Source organism: Barbus barbus, assembly GCF_936440315.1.
Source record: "Barbus barbus genome assembly, chromosome: 22".
In the NCBI taxonomy this organism is placed as follows: domain Eukaryota; kingdom Metazoa; phylum Chordata; class Actinopteri; order Cypriniformes; family Cyprinidae; genus Barbus; species Barbus barbus.
The window spans coordinates 19,555,354-19,583,135 of NC_136750.1; the positions used below are offsets into that span (position 1 = coordinate 19,555,354).

The 27,782-nt window shown below is 36.2% G+C and overlaps 2 protein-coding genes across 2 annotated transcripts; both read left to right on the forward strand.

Annotated features, from left to right (window-relative positions):
• Nucleotides 1–2,864: 2,864 nt before the first annotated feature.
• Nucleotides 2,865–17,419, forward strand: asz1 (ankyrin repeat, SAM and basic leucine zipper domain containing 1). Its single transcript, XM_079446405.1, has 13 exons — nt 2,865–3,052; nt 3,204–3,303; nt 3,415–3,537; nt 5,272–5,386; nt 10,207–10,318; nt 10,543–10,677; nt 10,773–10,894; nt 11,487–11,559; nt 11,986–12,042; nt 12,223–12,335; nt 14,522–14,627; nt 15,404–15,517; nt 16,835–17,419. The coding sequence occupies exons 1-13, from the start codon at nt 2,948–2,950 to the stop codon at nt 16,994–16,996; spliced, it is 1,437 nt and encodes a 478-aa protein (XP_079302531.1). The 5' UTR covers nt 2,865–2,947; the 3' UTR covers nt 16,997–17,419.
• Nucleotides 17,420–19,010: 1,591 nt separating this feature from the next.
• Nucleotides 19,011–27,671, forward strand: LOC306888365 (protein Wnt-2-like). The gene is made up of 5 exons (XM_079446601.1): nt 19,011–19,312; nt 19,667–19,887; nt 21,504–21,781; nt 21,907–22,171; nt 27,152–27,671. Exons 1-5 carry the CDS (start codon nt 19,230–19,232, stop codon nt 27,355–27,357), a joined length of 1,053 nt encoding a protein of 350 aa, XP_079302727.1. The 5' UTR covers nt 19,011–19,229; the 3' UTR covers nt 27,358–27,671.
• The last annotated feature ends 111 nt before the right edge of the window (nt 27,672–27,782 follow it).

Consider the following 27,782-nt stretch of genomic DNA (forward strand, 5'->3'; position numbering starts at 1 on the left):
GATGCCAGTATTTATATGATGAGGAGAATTTCTCTGGTCTCAAATCGTTAATGAGAAGTAACTCGCTTATAAAGAGCGCATGTTGACAGCAGCGCCGTGATTCAGTGAGAGAAGCGCGCTCTCTCAGCCCCAAATGCCACAGATCCTTTGGGTATGTCATCCTCAAACTGTCATTCTTTTACAGAGATGCTCACGTGTTGCTTTACAAGAGCAAGTGATCATAGGAGAATTCTCGTGGTGTTTGAGAAAGAACGTCAATACTTTTAACACATGAAAGTCAACTGCAGCTATTGTTTAATTTCGCACCTTTCCTGATTTCATAATGCTTGCCAATGGAAAAATAAATGAAACAAATAGAGAAATCTTCATAGTTAAAATAAATGAATGACAAAAGGGATTTAAAGTCTTAATATTGTAAAACAAAATAACAGAAAATAAAAGAGAAGAGATTGATGTCTAAGGAAGAAGAAATATTTTAGATGCTGCACTATTAGTAATCAGATCAGCATATTTGCGAAACTGATTTTAATTTCATTGTACAAAAGGTCAGATGTTCTTGCTTCCACTGAAACACAAGATGCTCTTTTTAATTATTAAATTATTATGGATAACATGATAATTTTCAGACAATGTTGTGGAAACTTGGGCAAACTTAAGTTTATGCAGCTTGAGTGCTGCTACCATTAAAGCAAAAGTCAAATATGAAAAATAGCATATAGGCTATGAATATAGTGAAATTAAAGTTTTATTTTTATTTGAACTTCACTTACATTGTCTCATACTTTATGACTCAAGATTCCGTAAAGCCTAGAAGAATTACAACAGAGTGTTATCTAGTCTATATGCTACTCCCAGTGCTGCCTTTGTGGAGCCATGTAAATTATATAATTGTTTTGATAAGCCCAATGCTGCAATGAGAAAAATGATCACATGAAGTCTATTCAGTGTTCCAACTCATCTGGCAATTTTGTTTCCACTGAGAAAGTTTTAGGTAAGCTACAGCATGCATGAATTCACAAGAGCAGACTTTAGTAAACTGACAAACTTACCAATTAGACTATAGGCTACATGTTAGTTAAACATCCTGCAGATGTTGAAGTGAAGTTTATTATGTCTTTATCGTGATTAATCGCATCCAAAATAAAAATAAAAAGTTTTTGTTTACATAATATATGTGTGTCTGTGTACAATAATTATGTAGGATATATAAATACAAACACATGCATGTATATATTTATGAAAAATATATATTAAATACATTTATATATAAATATAAGAATATACATATATAAATGTATATACGTAAATATTTTTCAAAATATATACTGTATGTGTGTGTATATACATAATAAATATACACAATACAGATACATATCTGATACATATCATATAGTCGTGGCCTAATGGTTAGAGAGTCGGACTTGTAATCCAAAGGTTGCGGGTTCGAGTCTCGGGCCGGCAGGGATTGTAGGTGGGGGGAGTGAATGTCCAGCGCTCTCTCCACCCTCAATACCACGACTGAGGTGCCCTTGAGCAAGGCACCAAACCCCCAACTGCTCCCCGGGCGCCGCAGCATAAATGGCTGCCCACTGTGTGTGTGTTCACGGTGTGTGTGTGTTCACTGCTGTGTGTGTGCACGTTGGATGGGTTAAATGCAGAGCACGAATTCCGAGTATGGGTCACCATACTTGGCCGTATGTCACGTCACTTTCATCTTCATATTTTATGCAAATGAAAACTTTTATTTTGGATGCGATTAATCATATGACAGCACTAGTCTTTAGATATTCAAATTTTTCACTTTCTAATTTGAATATATTTGATATACATCATATCTATTCATACATCCTCTAAACAGCTTTGGTCATCATGGGGACACTGATGTCTCGGGGTGCAGACGTGATAAACACTCTGGTCACATGGCCAGTCTATCACAAGTTATATAGCCTACATGGCCATAGCCAGGGTTTGAAAATTAGTGAGGTCTGGGGTGGGGTTAAGAACTGTACTAATCCCTACAAATACAACTCATTATATAAACATTTTAAAAGAGATAGACATGTAGATGTTTTTGAAAGATGTTTTCTCTGTTTTGGTGGATGAACATTGTTAAATTATACCATATTTATTGCATCAAAATATGTTAATACTTTACTATAGGTTACGGGTGGATAATTTTATCAGTTGTTTATTATTCATGCAGCAACATATTAGTGTTATAGTTTTCATTAACCATTGCTATATAGCCAATAGCTTTGTCTATTGTTCTTATGAATGTTTTTAGCATGACTTTTGAAATTTTTACTACCATACTATGAAAAAGCATAGACTTCCTCATGGCTAGTGTTTTTATATTTCATTCTGTAGCCTAACCAACTTCAGGTTCTACAGATCTTCTGTTTTCAATAACGTTTCTGACGGATATTATCATTATATCTTTTTGCGTTCGCCCCGAATATCCAGTCTCCTGTCCAAGTGCCAGCGATGCAAAACAAATAAAAATAAATAAATAAACCAAAATTATTTAAAATCTTTTGCAAATAAGATAAAAATAAACATATCGCTAACCCTAAACTGCAACTTCCAAATTTATTAACTTTGTAATATGGTCAAGATAAGTGGATCAGATGTGGTTTTAATTATGTTTTTTACCAGCCAATTAGATTAGAGGAGAATATGCAGTAAATATTTAACTAAAACTGCATTTAGCTAGAACTTTATTTTTCTCGAAATTACTATCTTTATATATGAGAAGCAGCAAACAGATTACATTCATGGTAAAAACAAAACAAAACAATAGACATTGTGGAAGATTCTCCATTGGTCGTTTCATTAACATTCACACGTGGGCGTGACTTCCGCATACGTCATTACGTCGTACATAAATGAGAAATTGCTATTGAGATAATCAGGTGAACAGGAATAATCCTAATAATCCTCCATAGTCATGTTAAACGAGATTGGCTATGCTTTTCCTGCTGGCGATGAAAGCGATGGGAGTAACGACGAGTGGGACGTTGGCTATTCTGATAATCAAAAGAAAAAAGCTGAGGTAAAAGAAAAGTTTCTTTCCCACGTCCAACACTCGTCTCGCACCATGTGTTATATTTTAGCTAGCATTCGGCCGTTTAGTTTAAGATAGTTATGTACACAAGTTATTCGCATGATTAAAAAAAGCAACCTTTTTTTCATCTTGCTGGAAGTTTTCTGAAGCACATCAGAACGGAGAAGATAAAGTATCCACATTGAAAAGGGCCATTACTGCAGGGAATGTCGACCTGGTGCGCGAACTCTTAGACAGTGGTAAGTGCTTGTATTCATAGCTTTTATTTGGCCGACACAAGTCATACACATGTGTGTGTATATATATATGTGTCTATCTGTATATATGTCTATCTGATCGTTATCTATCAGGTCTGGACGTGGAGACACGCCTCGGCTTTGGCTGGACTCCTCTCATGTGCGCTGTCCATGTGGCCCACTCTGAGCTCGCTGAACTGCTGCTGGATCAAGGTGCAAGTGCAAACTTCAGTAGAGGTAAATGGAGACAAAAGTGTCAAAAGATACTCATAATTCCATTGATTTGTGAATCAGAGTTTCATATCAAAAGATGAAATTGGGTATTAAGATATTTCTTCATGTATTGTCACCTTTACTTTTGGCTTTAAAGTAGTATTTAGGAATTATATCCTCCTTAGAAACAGCTCTCACATGAGATAAGGGGCTTGTCATTTACACATTTCATTGCTTTGTACTTTAAACTTCCAAATGTCTGTTCAGGATTATGTAACAGCCAAAACAACTGAATTGTGAAGCCTTAATTTAATTGTGAAATGATAAAAAGCAATTGCAGACGTCTTACAAAATGCACATACTAATCTCTGCACCAATAAAATGTGCAACACATTTTCTGTTTATTTTTAACACCGAATTATATGTAATGTATAGTTATATAAAAAGCATTTCTCAGTCTTGTGATTTTGGGGCGCATGAGCTCCTGAGCATGGGATACGCTTAGCCTCAAATACTCAAACTGCTCTGTAGCGATATTAGGGATAGTGTGTGGATTTAGCATGTGGTAAGGGCACTGAGCACTGACCTGGAACGGTCTTGCACACCTACTTCCTATCACATGAAAATGGCCAAGACCGCAAGTATGGGTTTTTGAGACAGGACGTTTTTCTGTTATTGGACACTTTTTCTTATAGAATAAAAGAAAATATTCAGTGCACCCTTAAGACTTTAAAGTCAAAGGTTGAGTTTGACCAGGTAAGAGCAGGTGCTGTCAATCTGACGTTACACTAAATGGCCTTCCTGTGACTCTTGTGGGGTTTTTTTTTTTTTTGGAGAGGATTGGGTTTTGCATCAGTCACAGGGAAGGAACACAATGATATCAAATCAAAAAAGCATGGCTAGACTTAATCCTTCAGGGGGATTAGTTTGGTTTTCATTAATACGGTCAACATTGAAGTAGGTTACATTCTTTTGATTTCAACCCACGTGCTAGAGAGGATGGAAACCAATTAGAGTTTGCCTTGGTGTCCTTCATCTGCCATTACTTAATGTTTGTGACGCACATGCCGAGCTATTGTAACGTGTAATTAATCTGCTGGTGTGTTTTTGCTTTACACGTTGGCTCTCTTAATTTTTTTTTTCAAAATTGAATGCATCTGTTGGTCACGGTGAAATGTTGGCACATGAGCAACTTGAAGTGATGCAGACACTTCCACTATGTCCACTGAGAAGAGTTCCAGAGAGGGTCTCGAGCAACTGAAGCTGCGGGCTTAGACAGGAAATAATTAAATGTGAATGCAGCTGCCACTTCCTGGTCTGTGTTCCGCACAGAAGGGGAAGTATGTAGAAGTGATTGATAATGGCGGTATACAGAGCGTGGTGCTGGCGTCATTGCGTTGGCCCAACACTGGAGCTTTATTTATTTTCCTGCTTCACCGCAGACGCAACTAAACTGTGTCTGCATCCTACTCCCAAGCAGACCTGCTCCTGCAGTCTAAACGCAGCTATCATCACAACACACAAACCCCTAACATAGATGTGTCTCCTTTCTGCATCAACACAACACTGAGACTGCTCCCGGTCGGATACGTGCCTGAAGCACTAGCAGTGTCCAAGAACATTAGGCCATATGAGACTCATGTGAAGTATGTACAAACATGTGTACCCTGTGGCTTGAGCAGTACCACTGCAGAACTTTTTTGCGAATTATAATTTATGAAGTGGTATGTCTGTGTTTTTCCCAACTTCCTTACATAGACCACTATACAGTTCTGATGGCTGCTTGCACGGCAGCGTCTGTCACAGAAGAGATGATCTCCAGGTGTGTGGCTCTGCTGCTCAGTCGCAGCGCTGACCCGAATGTCTGCAACAGGTAAGAAAGTCACTTTGCAAGAAATTAAATCTTAGTCTTTATTTTTTTTCCCTTACAGAATCTGCCTTCTATCTGCTTAAGTCAAGTCATGACGTAAGGAATATTGTTTCCGGGTCCAAGTCTTTACTCGTTTCATTTGACATCACTTTATGAGCACTGTTTATTCATAACACAGATTTAATCTAAACTTTTAAAAACTCGGTGTACACTACAGTCTCGAGGTTCACGTCATCCTGGACACCAATATTTTAATGATTAATAAAAAATTAATCACTGTCTGGCCATCTTAGATTTTGGCATTGGGATAAAGGGGAGTGTATATTGGCGCCATTTGTTGTTTGCTTTTGGCATCTGATTGAGCATTTGGACCCGGAAACGGTGACGTCAGACTTGACTGAACTGAAGTAGATAGTTTGTTCTTTAGCATTTCTAAAAAATATTGTTGTTGACTACAGTGATTTCTCAGGTCATTTGCCTCAGTGCTTGTCTGTTTCATGCATTGATGGACTGAAATTAAAGGTGCACACAATGTGTTTTTTTTTTTTTTTTTTTTTTTGATACGGCAGTCAGTTTGGGCTTTTATTTTGTCATGTAGCAGCACAGTCGTACAAAAGTTTTCAGTTACTGATGGCATTGTAACTGATTTATTCCTTGAGTAAATATGTCCAGCAACGGGTTAAAAAAAATCAAAAGCATTCGGCTGGGCCTCATAAGGGGAGCTGCTCCATGTAAAATAGCTTTTATTGGCCTACCGGTATTATTGATTATGCATCTCCTGTTAGTGTGCTTGAAAGAAATATGCAAGAATTTAGTGCAATGGTTCTCAGCAAGTGGGCCAGAGCCCAGAGGACCTCAGCAAACTTCCAAGAGGGCCTCAAGATGACTTAAGTTATTTTATTTTTTATTAACCCCCCGTGACATCTGTTTTTTTTTTTTCGAAACCTGTATATATGGGATAGCCTTATTTAAAAGACTAATTTCTAGACCTAGAAAGGTCATGTAGATTAATGAAATCTTGCAACTCTGTTGATGTTTTATAATAAATATTAAATACACATTTCTTTTTTACATAATGTGTGTATATGTGTATATATAAATACACACACAGCATATATTTTGAAAATATTTACATGTATTTGTATTCATATTTATTTTCACAAATATATTTAAAGTAAAAAAAAATTCTTAAATGTATACATGCATGTGTGTGTATATACAGTGGGGCAAATAAGTATTTGCTACACTGCCGATTTTAAGTTTTCCCACTTACAAAGAATGGAGAGATCTGTAATTTTCATCCTCAACTGTGAGAGACAGAATATTTAAAAAAATCCAGAAAATCACATTGTTTGATTTTTGAATAATTAATTTCCATTTTATTGCATAAAATATTTTTCTAACTCTAAAATAATTTATCGGGTAGAAGCTGAGTGAAAAATATTTTTTTATTTAATATAAATATATTAAGTAATTTTTCCTTTATTTTTATTCATATCCTGTAAATCATGAATGACTGGAAAAGCCATGGGGCCGAATATTGTTGTGGACAATGACGGGCCTTTAGTGTACAGTTTAGTTCGGGCATGGACTTGGGTGTTCACTTTTTCAGCAAATAAAGTAACCTACACACGTGTTTCATCCAATAATGGTATCATTAGTTCAACAAAACTCTTGTAAGTTTTATTTACTTTGCATAGGGGTCAGAGTGAGCATGCGTGCAAAGTACAATCAGAGCAGCAAAAGGAATGGTTAGCAATCAGCTTTCTCCTCAGAAGAGTCAGTTTGCAAGCCTTCATGCGACACACATTTAGTAAAAGCAAATGTACTGCATAACAGCACCAGTTTAATAAAAAAAAAACAATATATTCACCTGCATTGTTTTCTATCATGCACCGTGGAAGTTTGTGATTTACGTAAGTTGAACGCAAATTCCCCAGGGTTCGATAGAATCAAGTAAATGTGAAACCAGACCAGCGCTACAGGGGGCAATGGGAACAATCAGACTTGGACCGCAGCAAATGTGCCTAGTGTATAAAATGAGTTATCCATTTTAAAAAGACCTTCATCTCATCTGCATGCATCCAGGTCTAACACTGGATAATCACAAGCACTGTCTAGCCCTGTTGATTGAGAGTATGTGAAAAAATTCTCCCAGCAGCTACAAAACATTAACACTGGCCAGACAGTGTTTCAAACAAGTCTTCCTAACAGCTCTGTTTGGGAGGTGATGTGTACTCAATAGTTATTAACTAAGGCATTTTTCAGGGCAGCCTCCAGCTGCTTATCATCTGCCACCCAAACTACTCGCATGATCTGGAGTGTCAACAAGCATGTTGTTCACTTGGCTGGTGAGAAAGTGATTGTGTGCCCTCTCAGTGCTCCACACATAACTTCTAATGTGCAGCAGCTGCATTTCCCAAAATCTTTTTTAACAAATACAGTATGCTTAGACTAAGCCAGACATCATTTGGGAAGAAGGTGTATTTCAGATTTGTTGAGATTCATTATTTGAAAATTGCTGAGACGAACATTTTACATTTGGTTTCCATTCTCTTTCACTTATGAAATCACAGGCTTGTAATGAGTGTTGAAATGCCTCATTATGATTATATAATTTAATCAATTGTATAATTGTAAGAAATGAATGGGACTGCACAATTAATCAAAATAAAACTGAAACCTCAAAATTTTTTAGTGTATTTATCAAATCAAAGGTTGCTATTTAAATAATTACATGGTCTGTTGCACATAGTGTTCATTTACATGCATTCATGTATTTTATAGCATTTCACTAGTATTCTGCCAAAATAAAAGCTCAAGGATTTGAAATGTTAAAAGTTGAGGGTTTGAATATTTGAAAGTGAAAAATTAGTATTGTAACTTCTAATGTGAAATAAAATGATATTTATAATTTTTTTTTATTTTACAGTACAGTTCTTATCAACAGTAATGTAGTTGTGTCTTGATTTTTTTGTTTTTATATTTAGAGGTCAAACTAATAATAATAATAAATGATGATAATATTTGTAATAACTAAAATAACAGCAATACAACTTTTGCCAAGTTATGCAGCCCTATATATAAATACTTTAAAATATAAACAATAACAATGTACTGTATTTATTTTATCTGTTTACTTGTATGTTATGTGACTATTAACCAACAGAGAACCAGGAATATGCAAATGTGTCATTAAATTATTGAAATATTTAAATTTCTTTGGAGGTACTTTAAATGATTTACATTTGAAATATAAAAAAAAAAAAAAAAAGATCTATATTTATTCTTCAGAACTCAGTTTTAACTGGTTTTGTCCATACAATTAAAGTCATTGGGGTCAATAGGATAAATTTTACCCATAGGATAAATCCTGTTTACAGCTATTTTGATCTTGTTTTGATTCAATAAGCTTTCTTATTGCTTCCTTGGTTTGGGGAGGACAGCCTGGGAAAATGCGTTTAAGACTGCACACATTTGTCACAAATACAGTCACTGAAGGGGAAATGCATAGATAGCGAGGAGATAATGTTAAGATGAAGAATGATGGCGCCCTTGCTCACCTGTGCAGTTCACCACCGTCACATTCTCTGGGAAATGCCACCCTGGTTGATTAATAGCCTTGATTAATAGGATTTTCCCATAGATTTAAGGTATGATGTTTGACACTGATCTGTAGATAAAACTGTATATTTATGACCGTGACACGAGCTCTGAATGCAGATGACTAGAAAGTTCCTCTTGTGTTTTTTTTTTTTTTTTTTTTTTTTTTTTTTTTTTTTCAGGTAATTGTCCTAAGTAAGGTGTAAAATGTTTTTGTCTTTGTTTACTTTGGTGCAGTCGTACTCTTTATGGTGATTTTGATTATTCTGAATGGAGCTTCATTTAAGGGTGATTTACAAACAGGTGCATCATGAACCTGTTTATGAGGGGGCTTCAATGGTTATCCATACTCACTTGGTGCCTGAAGCAAGATATCAGACATAACTAAGTTTTGTTTTAGTAGCTCTTTGAGTAAATTGAACTGTAAGATGTGTTAGCCTAGAGGTACCGTTTTTGTTTATCATACAAAATTATTTAAAATTGCTATTGAATACAAGATATACTGTAGTTATTTTTGTAATGAACCAAGATACATGATTAAACTTGACAGCTAGTGATGATTATTTTGAACTAAAACCATAAAATGTTAACACAACAAATGTTGCCTTGGCAAGACATTTTATTTTCATTTAGTTTGTTAAAATTTAGTTGATTAATTGAAATCATTTAGTTGATGTTAAAATAACTAAAAAAAAAAAAAAAAAGCAATTAAACACTGTATGAACATAATGGGCGGAATTTTGTTTTATAAAAATTACATAAAAAAAAACATTACATTAAATTTTTGCAAATTAATTAAACATTTTGGAAGTTGCATTCAAATCCATTTGATTTAAAAATCTGAGAGGTCATGTTTACAGATAAATTTAGAAGGTGTACAGGAAGTGACGAGCTTGAATATCCATGCTGTCTGAAACTCTCAAGGGGTTTATTTCAGATATTGTTTTCATGAAACTGCCAGAATACTCTGTATTGTACTTTAAAGATGGTGACTATAGCAAAAAAAACACCAATGATGCAAGTCACTAGGCCTAAATTATCACTATTACACTTTAGCTTATTTTGCTTCTATCAATTCCATCTCAGTTTAATGCAATAAATGGCTCATGTTTAATAAATGTGGCAGAAAACATAACCCCTTGTGTGTGTGATTTATTGCCATCAGCATGATCACAGTAACATCTGGCAGTTCTGTTGTGACTTTTTTTGCCCTTGCTCAGGAGCAGTATGACGTGTTTGATGCTGGCAGCCAGAGATGGCTATTGTCAGGTGATTAATTTGCTGGTTTCACATGGAGCGGAGCTGAACTTTCAGAATGATAATGGACTTACGGTAAGATCATCAATAAAGGCTGTAGAAATAATTAACTTTCTCTATATTAGTTGTTTTTAAACCTGCATTTGATCATATTCATTGTCCATTGTCCACTCGGGATGCCCGTAGCGCGACAGTGCTGTATGACGGCGTGCTGCTCACAAGGCTATTGGCGCCAACTGTCTATTATTATTATTGCATTCTCCCCTGGATTACACTTTAATATTGTTCTGATGGAGCAGGCCCTCATAATAGCAGTGCAGTATGGACGTGAAGCAGCTGTGTTGAAACTGCTTCAACTAGGAGCGGATAAGTTCATCAAAACCAAAACGGGGAAGACAGCATCTGACATGGCCAAAGTATTCAATTACCCTGAGGTAGATCTCCAATGTCAGAAATTATAGAAATGTTTTCTTTAGACTACAGTTAAGGTCTTGAGAATGAGAAATATTCATATCATTGCTCTTTTCAGATCTCCAGGATCCTTGATTCTACCGATCTCTCTACTGTAAATGGCAATGCACCCTCCAAAGCTGAGGCGCTGTATAAATTTCTCAATCAAAACCCTGATCATTCCTCTGCCTGCAAAGAGGGGTGAGCCTCTGTGTCTGTGACTTGGCTTGTAACACCCTCTAGTGGCGATTGAAAATGAAACTAAATGCTTTTTTGAAAGACATTTTAATTTTACAGAAGATTTATATTTAGATTAAGTGTTGCTCATTTGCACTTTCTATCAATGTTTTCGACATTGATAAGAAGAAATGTTTCTTGAGCACCAAATCAGCATTTTAGAATGATTTCTGAAGGATCATATGACACTAAATGGCTGGGGAAAATTCAGCTTTGCCATCACAGGAGTAATTTACATTTTAAAATATATGGAAAAAGAAAATGGTTTTAAATTGTAATATTTCACAACTTTGCTGTATTTTTAATCAAATAGGTGCAGCCTTGATCAGTATAAGAGACTTCTTTTTAAAAAATCATTAAAATCCCAAACTTTCGAGCGATATATATAATTAAATATACATAGTATACACGTATTTAAAGGGGTAGCAGAAGAGCATAATTCATATGCTGGTCCTCACCATAAACTGTTTAATTGTTTTACAAATCAACACAAAAGCAGCTGGGCTCAGATGTCAGTGTTGTAAATGTGGGTTCATTGTTTTGTTTGATCTTACAGTTCCTCCAAGCTGAGTGATATTGAACTTCTGCTGCATGGTCTGAATCTGGATCATCTCTCGGACATCATGGTGGTGAGCCAGTCGATTTATTTTACCGTTATGCTAAATAAATGTTTATTGTAATGCATTTACAATAGAAGTCTATGGGGCCAGTGTTCCAGAAGTGTTCAGCTTATATTTTTGTTTACATGTTTAATTATTTATTAAAATGATTATTAGCTGATCTCTGAAATTGTTTAAATTGTCCTTTTGTCCATTGGGAATAGTTTTTTTTATATTGATTAACTTATGGTTGTGTGTTACCGGCACAATTCCTGTAGATAAAGTTTGTTTTTAACTTTTTTTTTCACGTGCAATACTGTATGATTGCCCCATAGACCTTTGTTTTAAATGAATTGCAATGTTGATTACCCATGTTGATTTTCTGAGGTAATAACTATTGTCTCTATTGAATATTCCTTCTCTCGTGTCAACTGTCTTTTTTTTTTTTACTGGCAGGGAAATGATGTCACTTGGAGTGACCTGTTGATCATGGAGAAGGCGGACTTGGAAAAGGTATTTTAATAGACGAGAATAAAAATAAAAATTGTGCAAAACAAACATTTGTTAATGGCTAAAAATATAATGAATTGGATACTTTTTAGGTATACATTTTTAGATATACATCTAAAAACTACATGTATTATATATCCCATAAAATGTTGGTTTACAATAAATCAGTTCTCTTTCTCTTAGATTGGCGTAACTAATCCTGAGGATCAAAAGAAGATTCTCAGCAGCATGGAGCAGATGCACCTTGATAAAGTAGATCTCGACACCCTGATGCCACTTAATAACATAGACAGCGGGTAAAGCTTATTTAGCCTCAAGATAATCCAAACTTTATTGTATGTTTATTATGTATCCACATCAAACCCAAATCATGTTTCCCATGCTGGTAACAGTCTGTAATGCAGCTAAAGTGCTGTAGAACGCATAGCAGGACAACAGTGTCTTGACAAGGCTTCCATGTAAGCCTGTCTTAATGGTTTAAGCTCTAGTAATGATTTGTAAGGTGAGAAATGAACTAGTGCCGTTTCTGCATGCTCCGGATTCTGACGGATGATGGCGAGTAGGCGGCGTGGCAGTCATGTTTCACTTTAAAGTCTATGCTTAATGAATCTAATCAATCTGTAATTTCTTTATTCCATGTCAGAGCGGTACAGAGAGGGCAGACGGACACACAGTAAATTGTGCAGTTAAATCCTCTTCTGATAGCTGCTCCATAAACGCACATTAAAGGGATATAGTTACAGTGAAATTCAATGCCACAGTTGATTTCCTGTCTAATGAGATGTAACTCTGTAGCTTTGCTACTAATGTTATTTTTAGGGAAAAAAAACAATGTTAAACTGACGGTGGCATTAACCCAGCACTTAGTCGTCCACAAGAGCCTATCACTCATTCAGTCATAGAAAAACTAACAAAGTCATGCTCAGAGCCCATCTCTCCGTCTTGAAGGAGATAGTAACTCCACAGTGTCTGACAGTGTTTACCACAGACTCTGACAGAGTGTTAGGAGAAGAAAACGGCTGCTTGGGGAAATGCTCTGTTAAGATAACACTATGAACATTGCGTGGTATGTGTGAGCCATTACAGGAGTTCAAAATTGTAAGTGATGGCAGAAGTGTGCCAAGAATCCTGTCACCAATTTAAGTGATGCCATTGGTCAGTTAAAAAACATTTGCTTCAGCTTTCAATGTTTGTGACTTTAGGATCAAGAGAACTGAAGGAAATATTTAAGTAAACAATGGTTTCACTTGGTTGATGCCATTTGGTGATAGACAGATAGATAGATACTGTAACAACAGATTTTATAACATTTTTCTTACACATGGTTTATGAATCTTGCATGTTTTGTTCATCAAGATAAACTTCACAAATGAACAACGTTTTCTTAATCTTGAAGCCTGAATACAATCGGCAGAAGTAAAAAGCTAATCTTAAACTATAAACTACATCACGGTAGTGCTGGGCGGTTTGACCAAAATTCTTTTAACACTATTTTTTTTTAGGATACTTGCGGTTTGATCTTTTATCATGTTTTTTTTTATGTCTGTGCCTTTTATATTAATGCATAAAACACTTTCAGAACCACTGCATTTTAATCACCACCCAAACAGACATGCTAAATATAGAATGAGCAGTTTTTGATGTAAATTAAAGGTAAGATGAAAAGAAAACACCATCTAAATTTTTCTGAAGACAGTTTTCCTTAGAGATGCATTCATTTAAACCTCTCACCCCCAGTTCAGTATTTAGAATTTTCTTGCTATATTTCACATATCATGAACAGTGAGCTAGTGCTGCCTGCTACAGTATTTATTTCCTCTTTGCATACCTCTTTAACGTCTCTGGCTTCTGTTAATGGCTGCTTACGGTTGGCTTATTTGCCAGTTATCTTTAACTGTTAGTTGTGCGAAATTAATAGTTCTAAACGTTTTCCAACCATTAGTCAGAAGTGTATGCAGTTAACAGGGATCTTCCCTCAATTAACCACACTATGTACATTCTTTAAGCAATTGTTTTAAAAAAAAAAAAAAAGCATATCGTTTGCGTAAACAACACCGTTTTACCATTTGAACCGGTATATCGCCCAGCATTACATCACTGTTGCATGATTTCAATGTCACCAGCACTAAGCTTCTGAATCTGATAACTCTTTGACAAGGCTTTATATAAAAAAAGAGTTCAAATAGTTCACAAAAGTTTGATTTATAAACAAAATCAGGCTGTGTGTAGAGGAGATTACCTGTTAGGCGTGATGACTTTTAATGTCCCTGACAATCTTTGTAGCAAGTTGTTAGCAACTGCATTTTTAAAATGGGAAGTGTTAAAATGCTAACTCGTTTCCGGGTTTTGGCCTACAAAAGTGTCATCTCTGCAGCACTCTACTTTGAAAAGTCTAAGCATAAAGGAAGTGGGAAGTTTATTTAACTACTTCATAAGTTCATGAACAAAGAGTGTCATTTGTGAAATGTCTTCTTTTTCTCAGGAGTGAAGATTTCCTTAACTTTCTGATCAGCCTGAAACAGCAGTGCTGTTACTTGACAGAAACCTTACAGGATGTCATCAGCAGATTCCCACGTAGCCCTGCTGAGGTCTGTTGTGTTCTTGAAGTATCTGAGTCCAGTGTAAAACATGACCAGTTAGAAGTATTCCTGTCTGTTTCTTTAGTCTCGTATAGCCAGGCTTTTGATTTGTGGCAGTCTGGTCTACATTGCTTTATTCTGACCAACCACCCACTTAGAGACATGTAAAGCAACCAGGAACAGGTATTTTTGTTTTTATGTGCTGTTTAGGAGTGGATCTGAAACAAAAGTAATTCAAATAACAGTACATTAGCCAAATAGCTGTACACAAAACACTGTAAAAATAGGAGGGCAATTTATAGACATGGTCAAAATTCACAAAAATAGAGTTGTTTTTGTGTATGTGTGTTCCATGGTGAGAAAAGATTGAGTTTGAAGAACATTGAGGAATGGTTAATTTTTTTTTATTTAAAGCAAATAATGTGCACAAAGCTGTGACTCGTCTGGACTACCCAATTTTATATTTGTGAACGACTGATCTCTGCCACAACATTTGAAATAAACATTTCACCAACAATAAATATACAACCTTACTTTCAAAATTGCTTCATCTGTCAAAAAACTTCATCTGGGCCATATGATTCCATCAGCTTAAGTGTGCATGGCCTCTGAGAATAACTTCCAAGTGCCTGAAATTATAAATTATCCATGACTACAGTCTTGAATAAATGGGAACAAATGTTCAGTTGTATTTTAAACCTCACGTTATTTTGTGTTTTCAACTGAAGAGAGCTATTTTATCTCACAATTCATGCCTGCTTGTTTGTGATGCCTTTGTTTGACAGGTTGTTCTTACATGTGATCCCAAGAAAGAGGCTCAAGCCCTTTGCACCGAGCTAGTTACTCAGACAGGAGACCTCCAGAAAGAGATTCTCTGTCTTAAGACCCTGCTCAGCAAGGTCAGTCATGTTCACATTCCTTCATGTCCTCATCTTTCTTCCTCTCTGATCTGACGCTTCTATTCACAATAGTTTTGTCTAGTAAAAATACTGTGAGAGCAACAGGGGCAGCCGTTTCATCCCTCTTAAGATGTTCCTAAAGCCTCTTTCATGATGATGAACAAATAAATTGAGAATGTAATCCGCTAGCACATTCCAGGGAATTTCTACAACTCTCATCAATCTCCTATTTGAAATTAGTTTAATCCAACTTGTTTGTAGCTTGTAACTCCTGTTTTCAAAGCATTCAACATTTGATTGTGGCAGCCCATCGAAATAGAATCTTAATAGAATACTTTCTTAGAAAGTGTTTTGTCTTTTGAAAGACAAATAAGAAACATTCCACTACACCATAACTGATATTCATGCTGCGACACATGTGAAATACTGGGTTTTGGGAGAGTTTTTCCCATGGAATATAAAAGCAAAGTAACTCACCGTCAGGCCACCGAGATGTAGATGAGTTTGTTTCTTCATCGAAAAACAGATTTGGAGAAATTTTGCATTACATCACTTGTTCACCAATGGATCCTCTGCACTGAATGGGTGCCACCAGAATGAGATTACAAACAGCTGATAAAATATCACAATCCACAAGTAATAAGAGTCCACAAGACCTTCAATTAATATCTTGTGAAGGTAAAAGCTGTGAGTTCGTAAGAAACAAATCCATAAAGATGTCTTTAACTTGAACTGTTGTGTCTGGTTAAAGTCCGTAATACTGCTTTCTCCAGTGAAAAATTAATCTCGCCTGACTCAGAAGAGAAAGATGCAAAGATCAAGCACAGTTTACAAGCAAAAAACGGTTCTAAACGTATGTTTTGAGGACAATGGGATGGACTGGAGAAAGCATTATTTTGGGTTATGGACAGTTTAAAGTTAAAATGTCTCAATGGCTTTGTTTCTTACAAATACGTAGCTCTTCATTTCAGAAGACCTTAATTGATGGACTGGAATCATGTGCATTACTTGTAGATTGTGATGTTTTTATCAGCTGTTTGAACTCCCATTCTGATGGCACCCATTCACTGCAGAGGATCCATTGAGCAAGCGATAAAATGCAGAATTCCTCCAAATCTTTTCTGATGAAGAAACTAACTACATCTACAACTTGAATGGCCTGAGGGCGAGTATATTTTCAGCAAATTTAGATTTTTGGATGAACTATTTCTTTAAGTTTGACATCACGGGTACTGTGACGTCCAACAGTGCACGGTGCTAATGTACACTGATAGTGTGCTATAATTTATTCTCTTTTAACCCTTAATTTCTCCTTAGACGGGTCACACAGAATACAACTTTCAGCTTCTTCAACCTATCTCCAATAATGGCCAGAGAGGAAAGGCCCGCAAGAGGTTTGCTGCTGTGCTTGGACTTGGAATGCTTGGAGCAGGGCTTCTATTTGTGCTGTCACAATCAAAAAAACTGAACTATTTTTGAGGTCATGTATTGCAGTGATGTATGTATTTTAAGTTGTTGCCTCAGTATTTTATTAATAATTGTGTGTTATAGATTTAGGCTAAGAATGTGTTATGATCACCTTTTTTGTGGTGCTATTCTAGACTGTTATTCAAGTAAATCTGTTAAATGTTCTTTTGTTTTTTCAGACAATGCACTTCATAAAAGTTTTCCCAAACCTCAATGTTACCCTTCTCTTTGCTTTGTTTGTATTCACTGTTGCCAACTTCTATTACAGTGGCATCTGCTGGTCAGAGCTGGACGGCTAGCACATTGTGTTTTAATTTTGCTGGGTGGCCCAAAAAGAAAAGTCCTTGCCAGTCGCTGTCTGTGGTGCTGAAATGTCATTTCCGGGTGCAGGACACCCTTACAACTAAATTCATGATAAAAGCTGGTTATGTGATCAGTCATGTTCAGTTTAATTGAACAATTGCTTGATACATATTCATTTTCGGGCTTGAAGGGAAAATGAAATGTAATATGGCATGTGCAAGTAGTTTCCCAAAAGCCCTGTTCGGAAAATGTTACACAAGATGGCTATGGGCAGCAAACAATGGCAGATCTTTTATCTATTTAATTTCTTTTAGTTGCATGCAGTTATTATGCGTGTAATCAAAAGTTAGACCAAGTAAAATGCATTTAAAAGAAACACTTTAATTGATATGTTCTGCTACTTGACTCCCACTGGAGAAAGACGAGAGCTATGAACCTGTCCTCCAAGGTGCTGTAACAATGTAAAGTAGATGTTGTTCGATAAAAGTTCAAACATTTTTCACAATGTTAGAACTGCTTGTGTGAAAGGAATGTCAAACAGTTTTTACAAGATAAAATCTTAAAGTATAGCAACTAAATCTTGCAGAGCTCTCGATGAAGTCACTGTTCTGGATCCTGACTGCTGCTGACTTTGTAATATTTTGTATTCTTTATGCATGTAGCCTATTCGGTTCTGCAGCGTTTATGAGTGCTCCTACGAGCTAGACCAACTTCGCCTTAGAGAAAATCTCAAATATTGTTGTTATTTCTAAAGTTAGTTTTACACTTGACAAAATACAAAATGCGTTTAATTTTTATTTAAGAATTTAATTTATGACTGCGATAGGGGCGCCAAAGGACATTTATTCAACCGATTGCGATCCTATAAAATTACAGATCCCCCCCCTCTGATTGTCCTAAAAGCCAATTTTGAAGGACTTACTTTTATTATAAAATAAGTCAGAGCAGTTAGACTCATCTAAACCACATCAGACAATCTCTTAATTTATTCAAGGGACCGATATTTCAAAACCACTGAAAGGATTCAGACTAGTCTTTCCTTATTGACTCGAAAAGGATGAAATCAGGCCAATTTAAATTCCATCATATTACCTTTCCACGGAGATCACGAGAAGAATCCGGTTTTCCTAATAGCCTAATCTTGGTTCCCATCGGTAGAAAGGACCTCACAATACAAGGAAGGCGGACATATTAATACTTTCGCATAAACTGGTGATCAAAGATAGAGGAAATTCTCTGCGACAATTGAACCGTTCGTGAAAAGTTCAAAAGAATGTGATAATCAATCTCAATGCACATCAAGAGCAGAACATGTTTGTTGAGAAGACAGAATGAGACATTTATGCTTTAAGTCAATTAAACCTTATTTTATAAGAAAAGACCATTTCGAGACTAGAGATTAGAAATAATAATAGTAATAATAAATTAATCGAATGTTAAATTAAGTTTTAAATTAAGTCATTTATTATTATTATTTATGTGCCAAATACTAGAATGATAAAAAAGCAAAAAGTGCTGGGTTTTAAGGAGGATATGAATAGACATTTCACGTTGGACCACGTTCTACTCTTTCGCTGCTTTGGATATAAGCCAAAGCTGTGGCTGGTGTCAAGCTAGCCTGAACAGATACTTTCAGACATCTAATTTCTTCACTTCATTCCTGAGGCGGGACTGCACCCACCCCTTGTGTAAGCAATTTAAACCTGATAGGAGATCATCAGCTATCTGCAGCTACTTCAGACCGAGGAAGAGCATCAGGCTGAGTCTGCAGCGCTACACATCTCTCGCTCCACGATGCTTTTGACGCTCCTCTCACTCGCGTCGCGTCACTCCACAGAGTAAACACCCGCTTCAGCACTCGATGCTCTCTGTTTCATTTATTTGTTGTTAAACCGAAGACAAGCGCCTGAACGAATGAGTGTATCAATACAAATTTTGTAATATGAACTTTTTGCCAGGTGGGATATGTTTTTATCTGTCCGTGGCAATTTGCTGGTTCACATCGAGGGTCGACGCATCGTGGTGGTGGGTACAATTTTTTGCTTTATTTGAATTATAGTAATGCTTTCCGATTTAAAAATAAAATTATGTTTTAGACTACGATTGTGGTCTGGAGTTATTGAAACATTTTGGGAAAAAAAGCTTTTTTTCGTCACTTAAAACTTAAGATGATTTTTATTTTACTTTTTGTACTTTAATATATATATATATATATATATATATATATATATATTTTTTTTTTTTTTTTTTAACTAATATTTTTATTTATTTATGCATTTATTATTATTATTTGACTGTGCAGTGCGCGGTTGTGTGTTGAAACATGATGACTTGAAGAGATTCCATCGCTCATTCCCTGTGCTTTCATCTTTTATGCAGGTACATGGGTACTCTTGGATCGCAAGTGATGTGCGACAACATCCCGGGCTTAATTAACAAACAACGCCAGTTGTGCCGCCAGCATCCCAAGGTGATGCAGGCTATTGGAGCTGGGATGAAAAGCTGGATCGGAGAATGTCAGCACCAGTTCAGAAACCACCGATGGAATTGCAATACCATGGCGCGCGAGCACAATCTTTTTGGAAGGCTTTTGCATCGAAGTGAGTAAGGCTTAAGTGTATTGTTTCAAGTCTAACGGCTGTATGCACATACAGTATGCTCTCTGCGCTCAACCTGCAGTGCAATTCTTATCTGATATCAGATCATATTACAGAAAGTAAAACTTGATGAACTAGGTGCTTTCGACCCTTCTTTGCTCATCTGTGTGTGCAGCACTGTGCATGTATTGATGAGGTTTTATTTTTATTAACATAGTACTGATTATAAAGAGTATAAAGTCTATCTATCTAAATTTATTATTTACTTGTTTATGAATAATACAAAAAATGTTTTGGCCAATTTCATACAGTTACACCAACTGGAAATTTTTACATATGGACTGTCACTTTATGCTCAATAAGAAATATAAAAATGATTTTAATTCAGAAATCACAAACATGTTCTTCATAGAAAATGTCATAGATTTTAAGTAACTAAAATACAGATCCGAAAAAAAAGTCACATCATAGACCCATAAACAACTCTGTTCTGTGATCATCTCAAGATGTCTAGATGTAATCTGAATCGATAAGTCTCAATAGTGTCACTTAGCACGCAAGTGTATCTTTTACTTTTCATTGTGTTCAAGATTTATGTCAGTTTAGAGAAGAAAGGCTGGATTATTGTGTCTGGTGAGTTAATTCAGAACTGCTCAGCAGCTTGATGCTTTAACTAGGTGTAATTGCCAGTTTTGTGACTTTAGGTTTGCGACTGTAAGTGTCTCTGGCTGTATTTTCACATCTCATGTAAAATCATATTAATGGGAATATCCACAAAGGAACTCTGTGTCCCAGGCCTCTAAACTGCTCTGAACATTAAAGTTAGGTTAAACCTCTGACTTTAATCTTCTTGCTTTAAGGTATTCAGACCTCCCAGAAAGACTCCTAACTTCTCTGTGACACTGTGAGAATCTACTTATTGTCAATGTCAGTTCACTAATTTAAAACAATTGCCGGGATTTCGTGGCAGGCATTCTCCTCCTGTCTGACAAAGCTGCCGAACGGAAACATCTTTGGTACACATGTGAAAAGCTGCAGCTTAGAACTTTTGTTCAGGCTGTTGCTTGTTACTGTTGTTTTTCTCTTTTTACAGTCATAGCAGACTGTTTTCCACATTAATCACCTTCACACATAGGCTCACAAAATGAAGACGTCTTAATGTCTTTCCGATGTAAACCTTGTGTTTATATAATGGGTTATGAGATAAGTTTAGAAAAATGTATGCAGTCAGTTATATTTTAGGAATCAACTTGAATTTTAAGACTAAAGAGAAAGTTTTATATGTATAAATTATTATAATTATATAGTGCAATGTACAAAATAAAATTAACTTAAATATGTATAAATATAAAAAATGCCTGTGTGTATATATACATATGCATATATACATATTTAAATTATAAATACACTCACAAAATTTGTTTTATATGTACATTTATTATTTAAATTGTTTAACATACCAGCTTTTATTATATACAATCATATATGATATGAATGCATTTTAAAATATAATAAATTTAAATATTATATGTAATGTATTATTAATAGTGTGTGTGTGTATAGTTTAAATTATAATTTTTTTTAAACTAAACTAAATCCCATTCCCTCTTTTTTCTCAGGCAGTCGCGAGGCCGCCTTTGTCTATGCCATCTCCTCAGCAGGTATGGTCTACACCTTGACCAGGGCATGCAGTCAGGGTGAACTAGAAAATTGCTCTTGCGACCCTGGAAAAAAGGGCTCATCTCACGATGCCAAGGGAGCTTTCGACTGGGGTGGGTGCAGCGATCATGTTGACCATGCGATCAAGTTCACTCAGGTCTTCATAGACGCCAAGGAGAGGAAGGAGAGAGATGCACGGGCACTCATGAACTTGCACAACAACCGTGCAGGGAGGAAGGTAACAACACAAACAGCTGTTGAGACACATTGAGAAATTAAATCTTGACAAATAATAATCCATGACCGTTGCATGGCTCACACAATTAGAGAGACTAGTCAGAGGTTTACTTTTTTGATTCACAGGCGGTGAAGCGCTTTATGAACCTTGAGTGTAAGTGTCATGGTGTCAGTGGCTCATGCAATGTACGTACCTGCTGGTTAGCCATGGCCGACTTCAGGCAGACCGGTGACTATCTACGCAAAAAGTACAACAATGCCATTCAGGTGGTGATGAACCAGTATGGAACCAGCTTCACCAGTGCCTACAGGATGTTTAAGAGGCCTACCAAAAATGACCTTGTCTATTTTGAAGACTCACCTGACTACTGTATATGGGACCATGAGTCTGGTAAGTGTGCTGAGGGAAACCTTAACCTTAAAAGGGTAATTCACCCAAAATGTATGGCTGTCTAGATATTTTGAAGAATGTTTTTTTGTCCATAAATGTGGTCCATAACAACACTGGTGTGCACAAGTGTGCTGAGGGAAACCTTAAAAGAATAGTTAACTCAAATGAAAATGATGTCATCATTTACTCACCCTCATGTTGTTCCAAACCTGTATGAGTCTCTTTTTTATGTTGAACACAAAAGAAGATATTTTGAATAATTTTGAAGAACCAAACAGTTGTTGGTCCCCATTGACTTCCACAGGGAAAGAAATACTATGGAAATTAACAGAATTCTTCAAAATATCTTCTTTTATGTTCAGGTTTGGAATGACATGATAAGGGTGAGCAGATGATGACAAAATTTTCATTTTTGGGTGAACTATCCCTTTAAGCTTATAAAGGCAATTCACCCTAAAAACGATAAACACAAAAGAAGCTATTTTTAAAGTCGGCATGATATGGAAGTTGCGATAGTCTTTTCTTCTCTACCGTGACATATATCCGAGAGAAATGGCATCTGAAATGAGAGGGCGGGATCTGAAATTGATTGGATCGTTGGAAGTTGGGGCATTACTAACAAAATAGAGGCAGATCTGAAATGCCAGTTTGCAGATAGTGGTGGGGGATTTCTCGCCACTGGATTCACCGCTGACACCCAAGCATGAATAAATGTTTTATTTATTAGGGATGATGGCCACGATCAACGGCACAAAACATGTCTAAACAGAGAGAGAGAGACTGCCTGAATGACTGAACGCGTCTTCCATCAGGTTAAGTCATATATTCATGAAACAAATTAGTTTGCGATGTCCTAAGAGTAATGTTGTCGTAATATCCTAATATATTTTCAGTGTTTAAGGGTAACGTACTCCCTCATGACTGGTGTCAGTGCTATAAAGTGAAGCATCAGCTTTAGCTTTTCCCCTGTCGTTTACCCCTCACATCACTATAGCTCCGCGCTTGCGCCATTACTCGTGACTGGAAGAGTAGAGGAGTCGTTTTGAGGGGGAGGGGGGGTTAACATTTTTGATTAAAGATTACGATGGCACATGAATAGAAAAAAAAAAAAATGAAGTGCATGGATAAATTATTAATAATAAACACTACAGTATTCCATTAAAAAATAAGAATTGTTAAGTTTGATTTCATGCCGACTTTAAAGAACACTTCTAATTTTATTTTTTAATATGTGGACCAAAACAACACTGAACCCCACTGACTTTCCAAATATTGTCTTTTGTGTTCTGCATCAGAAAGAAAGCCATACAGGTACGAGTAAATGAAAACAGAATTTTCATTTTTCGGTGAACTATCCCTTTATTTGCATTACCTCAAGAGGTGAATTAAGTTGATGAATCAAAGCTATACTCCATCATGTTTCATAACCCACTGTTTGTGTTTCCACCCTGCAAGACTCCCACACTCCGCTCAAAATCAGCAGGCATTAGTCTTTGCCCCCAAACACAGTTGTAATCAGAGGACGTGAGCTATTTAGCTGGTTATTACATACACAATAGTCATAACCCAATCCTGTAACCTGAATGCCGGTAAAGATTCCCTCCCTAAGGCAGAGGTTTATCTCTTTTTACCTTTCTGTGTGTGTGTATGTACTGAATAACACCAGGTGTACCTATGTGGGAAGCAGTCAGGGAGGGGGTGCCTGTCAGACTGCAGATGATCCCTGCTATCAGGTGACGCTGTGTTTAGACACATTACCACAGTTTTGTGGGCAGAACGGGAGCTGAAATTTAATCCCTATGCGCAAATGCTATAAATCACTGCCTTCCACGGCGGCACCTCTATATTTTCTGCCTAAAACTGGCAGGAATATTTAGAGAGGTAGGTCATGTCTCTTTTAAGTGCCTTGAGTTGTATGTCGAACCCACTTTAGGTATTTATTATTTATTGTATGTCAGTATAACTGCTCATTTATGAGCATGTAAATATCTTACAAGCTAAAGGGCTAGTTCATCCAAAAATTTAAATTGTTGTGTGGTTCCTGTTTCTACAGAATGCAAAAAAGACACCACAACTGTTTTTGTCCATACAATGGAAGTCAATGGGGTCCAAAACAACACTGGGTCTCACTGGCTTTTGTTATATGGACAAAAAACTGGATATACAGTTAAAGGGCAAGTTCAACCAAAAATGAAAATTGTCATGTCATTCCAAAACCTATTTGACTTTTTTTCTTCTGCAGAATACAAAAAGACACACAAACTGTTTTTGTCCATAGAATGGATGTCAATGGGGTCCAAAACAATATTGGACCTCACTGACTTTCATAATATGGACAAAATGGCTAATTCATCCAAAAATAAAAATTGTCATGTTGTTCCAAACCAAATGACTTGTTTTCTTACAAAATTACAAAAAAAACAACAAAAAAAGTTTTTGTTCATACACGTTAAGCCAAAACAACACTTGACCTTATTGGACCATATTGATTTCATTAAATGGACAATAACACTGAGCCTGCATCTGAAATCACATACACTCCGAGTGGGTACTTCCTTTGAATAAGCAATTACTTTGCAACCATTAAAAAAATGATGTTCAATGTAGTATGAATATGTCTAGTATGAATTTAATTCAGACGCACTGCATACTTTGTGTTTTCATTGTCAAGGAACCTACCAGCTTTATGTGTTTCGCTTCACTGCCAGTCACAAATCCTCTTACGTGGCCTCATGGGATGGTTAAGTGTCCATCAGATGTGCACTTCAGAATCTTGCCAGAAGTAATTAGTCATCTTTATGAAATACTACTCTTTGCACAAACTGTTTTTCTTCTAATATATGAGGAAGTGTGCAATTTCGGATATACAGTTTTTAAAGTGACATGACTGAATTTTCATTTTTGCTTTGGCAATTCCTTTACACTCATGTTTAATAATGGTGATGTTTTTAAATCTGGTCTATTTTTTTTCCCATCAGCTCTAAAGGAACGTTTAAAAAAAAAATCGAGACCACCGTATTTTAGTGCCGACCTCTCTTGTGTGGTGGTTTGTGAGAAGCTCTCTTGGCCGGGCAGTCTGTTTGATGTCAGTTTTAGGAGACATAGACTATACCTCCACTGCATAAGTGTGAAATCAATTACTAGCTCTCACCATGGTCACACATGTTAAACTCATCTCTTGGCACCCCCTCATCTTAATTCAATAAGCAGATGCATGCTCAGGTAAAGGCTGCCCATGATGTAAACGATATGAGCCCAGCATACCAGCCTGATGAACTGCTGTGGGGGGGAGTGGCTGTGTCATGCCCAGACACATGCCTGCCTACTCGCAATTGAGTTCAATAGACCAGCGGTGACATACCAATGCTGGCGCTACTGGTAGACTGAAGTGTTTCGCAGTTCTGGCCTTCTGTGTAAGACTGTTCTCACTTTAAAATCTTACATTAAACCACCATCTTAAAATTGGTTAAAACACAAGAAATAAATATGGTTGTTTGTATAGTGCGGAGTGTTGATTGGCATTGAAGGGATCTTTGTAAAGAAAGGCTGCAGATTGTCACTAGGAGGGAGCATGAAAGCAAGGGTTTATACAAGGTCTTTAGCAATTTCTGTATCAGCAACAATCAGCGACGTGTCAGCCTCATAGAGGGCGGGGTTGTCGAGATTAGAGCCGTTGAAATGAGTACGTGATGAAGACCCAGAGCAATGCTTGATAGCTTCTATCATCAGTCCCTCATCTGACCAAGGACCAAGCGGTCATCCTTTTACATGGTGCCGACAAACCCAGCCTCTTCAAGACTGCACTGTCTGGACACTATCAGACATCTGCCAGGCACTACACATGACTATTCAGTCGAGGTCTGCTTGCTTCAGGAATTTGTTCAAATATTCACTACATTAATAGATTTCAGCAGTACAACGTATAAATAAATGGATGAAAGTATGTGGACGACCCCTTTTAATTCAGATGTTTGGCTATTTCAGGCCAGTAGTAACAATTTTTCCTGCCCTGCCTATATTTTTACTGGCCTTATTACTTATTACAAGCGACTTATAAATTTCTGTTTGCGGCAATGCATTTTTATTAATTTTTTCTGGGAAAAAAAAAAAATGGAACAAAAAAATATTTTTTTAATTATTTATTTTATAGATAGCAAAATTTTATATAAAAATAAACCTAAAATAGCATTTTGAATTCAGTCAATCAATTAATTTTAATGAAATATAAAATACAAAATAACATTAAATTAATTTATAAATATTGGTAAAATAATTTCAATGTATACATCAAATTACATTATAATTTTATATTTATACATGCGTATTAATTATATAAAGTGTTACACAAAATTATGTACATAATCTTAGTATGTTTTTTTTCTGAAAGCACAGGTTTGAATATGCCTTTCAAGTAAATTGATCTTGTTTTCATATTTTGAGTGAAAATGGGACAAAAATACTGAAAATGTTCAAACTAAATTATTAGTTTGTGTGTGTGTGTAAAGACTGGGAGAAAAACAGTGTTGCACTTTTTTTTTTTAAACCTTTCTCCTTCATGATTTTATTTTATTTTGTTTTGTTTTGGTCTGTACAAAAAGTGTTGTTACTTTCCAAATCGACACTTTTCAAAAAGCTGGAAATTATACAGCTATAATGTTACTATAAGCTCATAAACACTTTTGCTGGAAAATGATTGACACGCGATGCAAAATATTACTGATTGTTTTGTAGTTTTCAACACATTTTTACTGATGCTTTTCAGATTATTGTCATTTTTGCAATTTCAACCAAACCTCCTCATGCTGTCTAGCTAAATGGCATACTTTGTCCTTTAGGTTACTTTAGTTCATTTAGTGTATTTCATCAGTGCCCAGGGGCATAAAAACAGTGAGAATCTATATGAACATTTTTGATGTAGCCGTTCATGTTTTATCTCACTAAATCCTGTGATGTCTCATTTAGATTTTTGCTTTATTGCAGGTTCTGTGGGCACAGGTGGGCGAGTGTGCAACCGTACGTCCCGTGGGGCTGACAGCTGTGAGGTCATGTGTTGTGGGCGGGGCTATGATACATCACGCGTGAGCCGCACCACCAAGTGTGAGTGCAAGTTCCACTGGTGTTGTGCTGTTCACTGCAGGGACTGCCAAGAGGAGGTAGATGTGCATACCTGCAAAACCCAGTCATGACCCCACCGCTCCTGCACTTCAGTAACCTTCCAGAGTAAAGATCCCATCTCAAACCTTTGACATTGTACAGTGCTTTTCTGCTGCAAATTAGATCAGACACAAATGGCCAGCAACTTATGACTTAAAACCTATGCAGATCTCTTCAATGGCTGCCTCTTGGAGTAGTTTTACCATCTTTACTTACTGTTTTCCCCCATCATAACACACATATTTATTACAGCTTTGGAACATAAGAATGTTTATCTTTAATGTATTTCATATTTTGAACTGTAAATACAAACTATGTAATTTAAAATAAAATGTATGTTATGTCGAATAGTTGTCTTGTCCTGTTTTGCAGTAAAGTTCAGAAACTAACTGTTATTTTTATGTCTGTGGTACAAACAATTAATTACTGGACTTATTTTGGAAAACACTTTTTGTGT

Bases quoted from the DNA above. Each gene is read 5' to 3' on its own strand.
- LOC306888365 (XM_079446601.1), top strand. From the start codon at position 19,230: ATGAACTTTTTGCCAGGTGGGATATGTTTTTATCTGTCCGTGGCAATT. The intron at 21,782-21,906 runs GTAACAACACAA...TTTGATTCACAG, and splicing joins ACAACCGTGCAGGGAGGAAG to GCGGTGAAGCGCTTTATGAA. The intron at 22,172-27,151 runs GTAAGTGTGCTG...GCTTTATTGCAG, and splicing joins TATATGGGACCATGAGTCTG to GTTCTGTGGGCACAGGTGGG.
- asz1 (XM_079446405.1), top strand. From the start codon at position 2,948: ATGTTAAACGAGATTGGCTATGCTTTTCCTGCTGGCGATGAAAGCGAT. The intron at 5,387-10,206 runs GTAAGAAAGTCA...GCCCTTGCTCAG, and splicing joins GACCCGAATGTCTGCAACAG to GAGCAGTATGACGTGTTTGA. The intron at 10,319-10,542 runs GTAAGATCATCA...CTGATGGAGCAG, and splicing joins AGAATGATAATGGACTTACG to GCCCTCATAATAGCAGTGCA.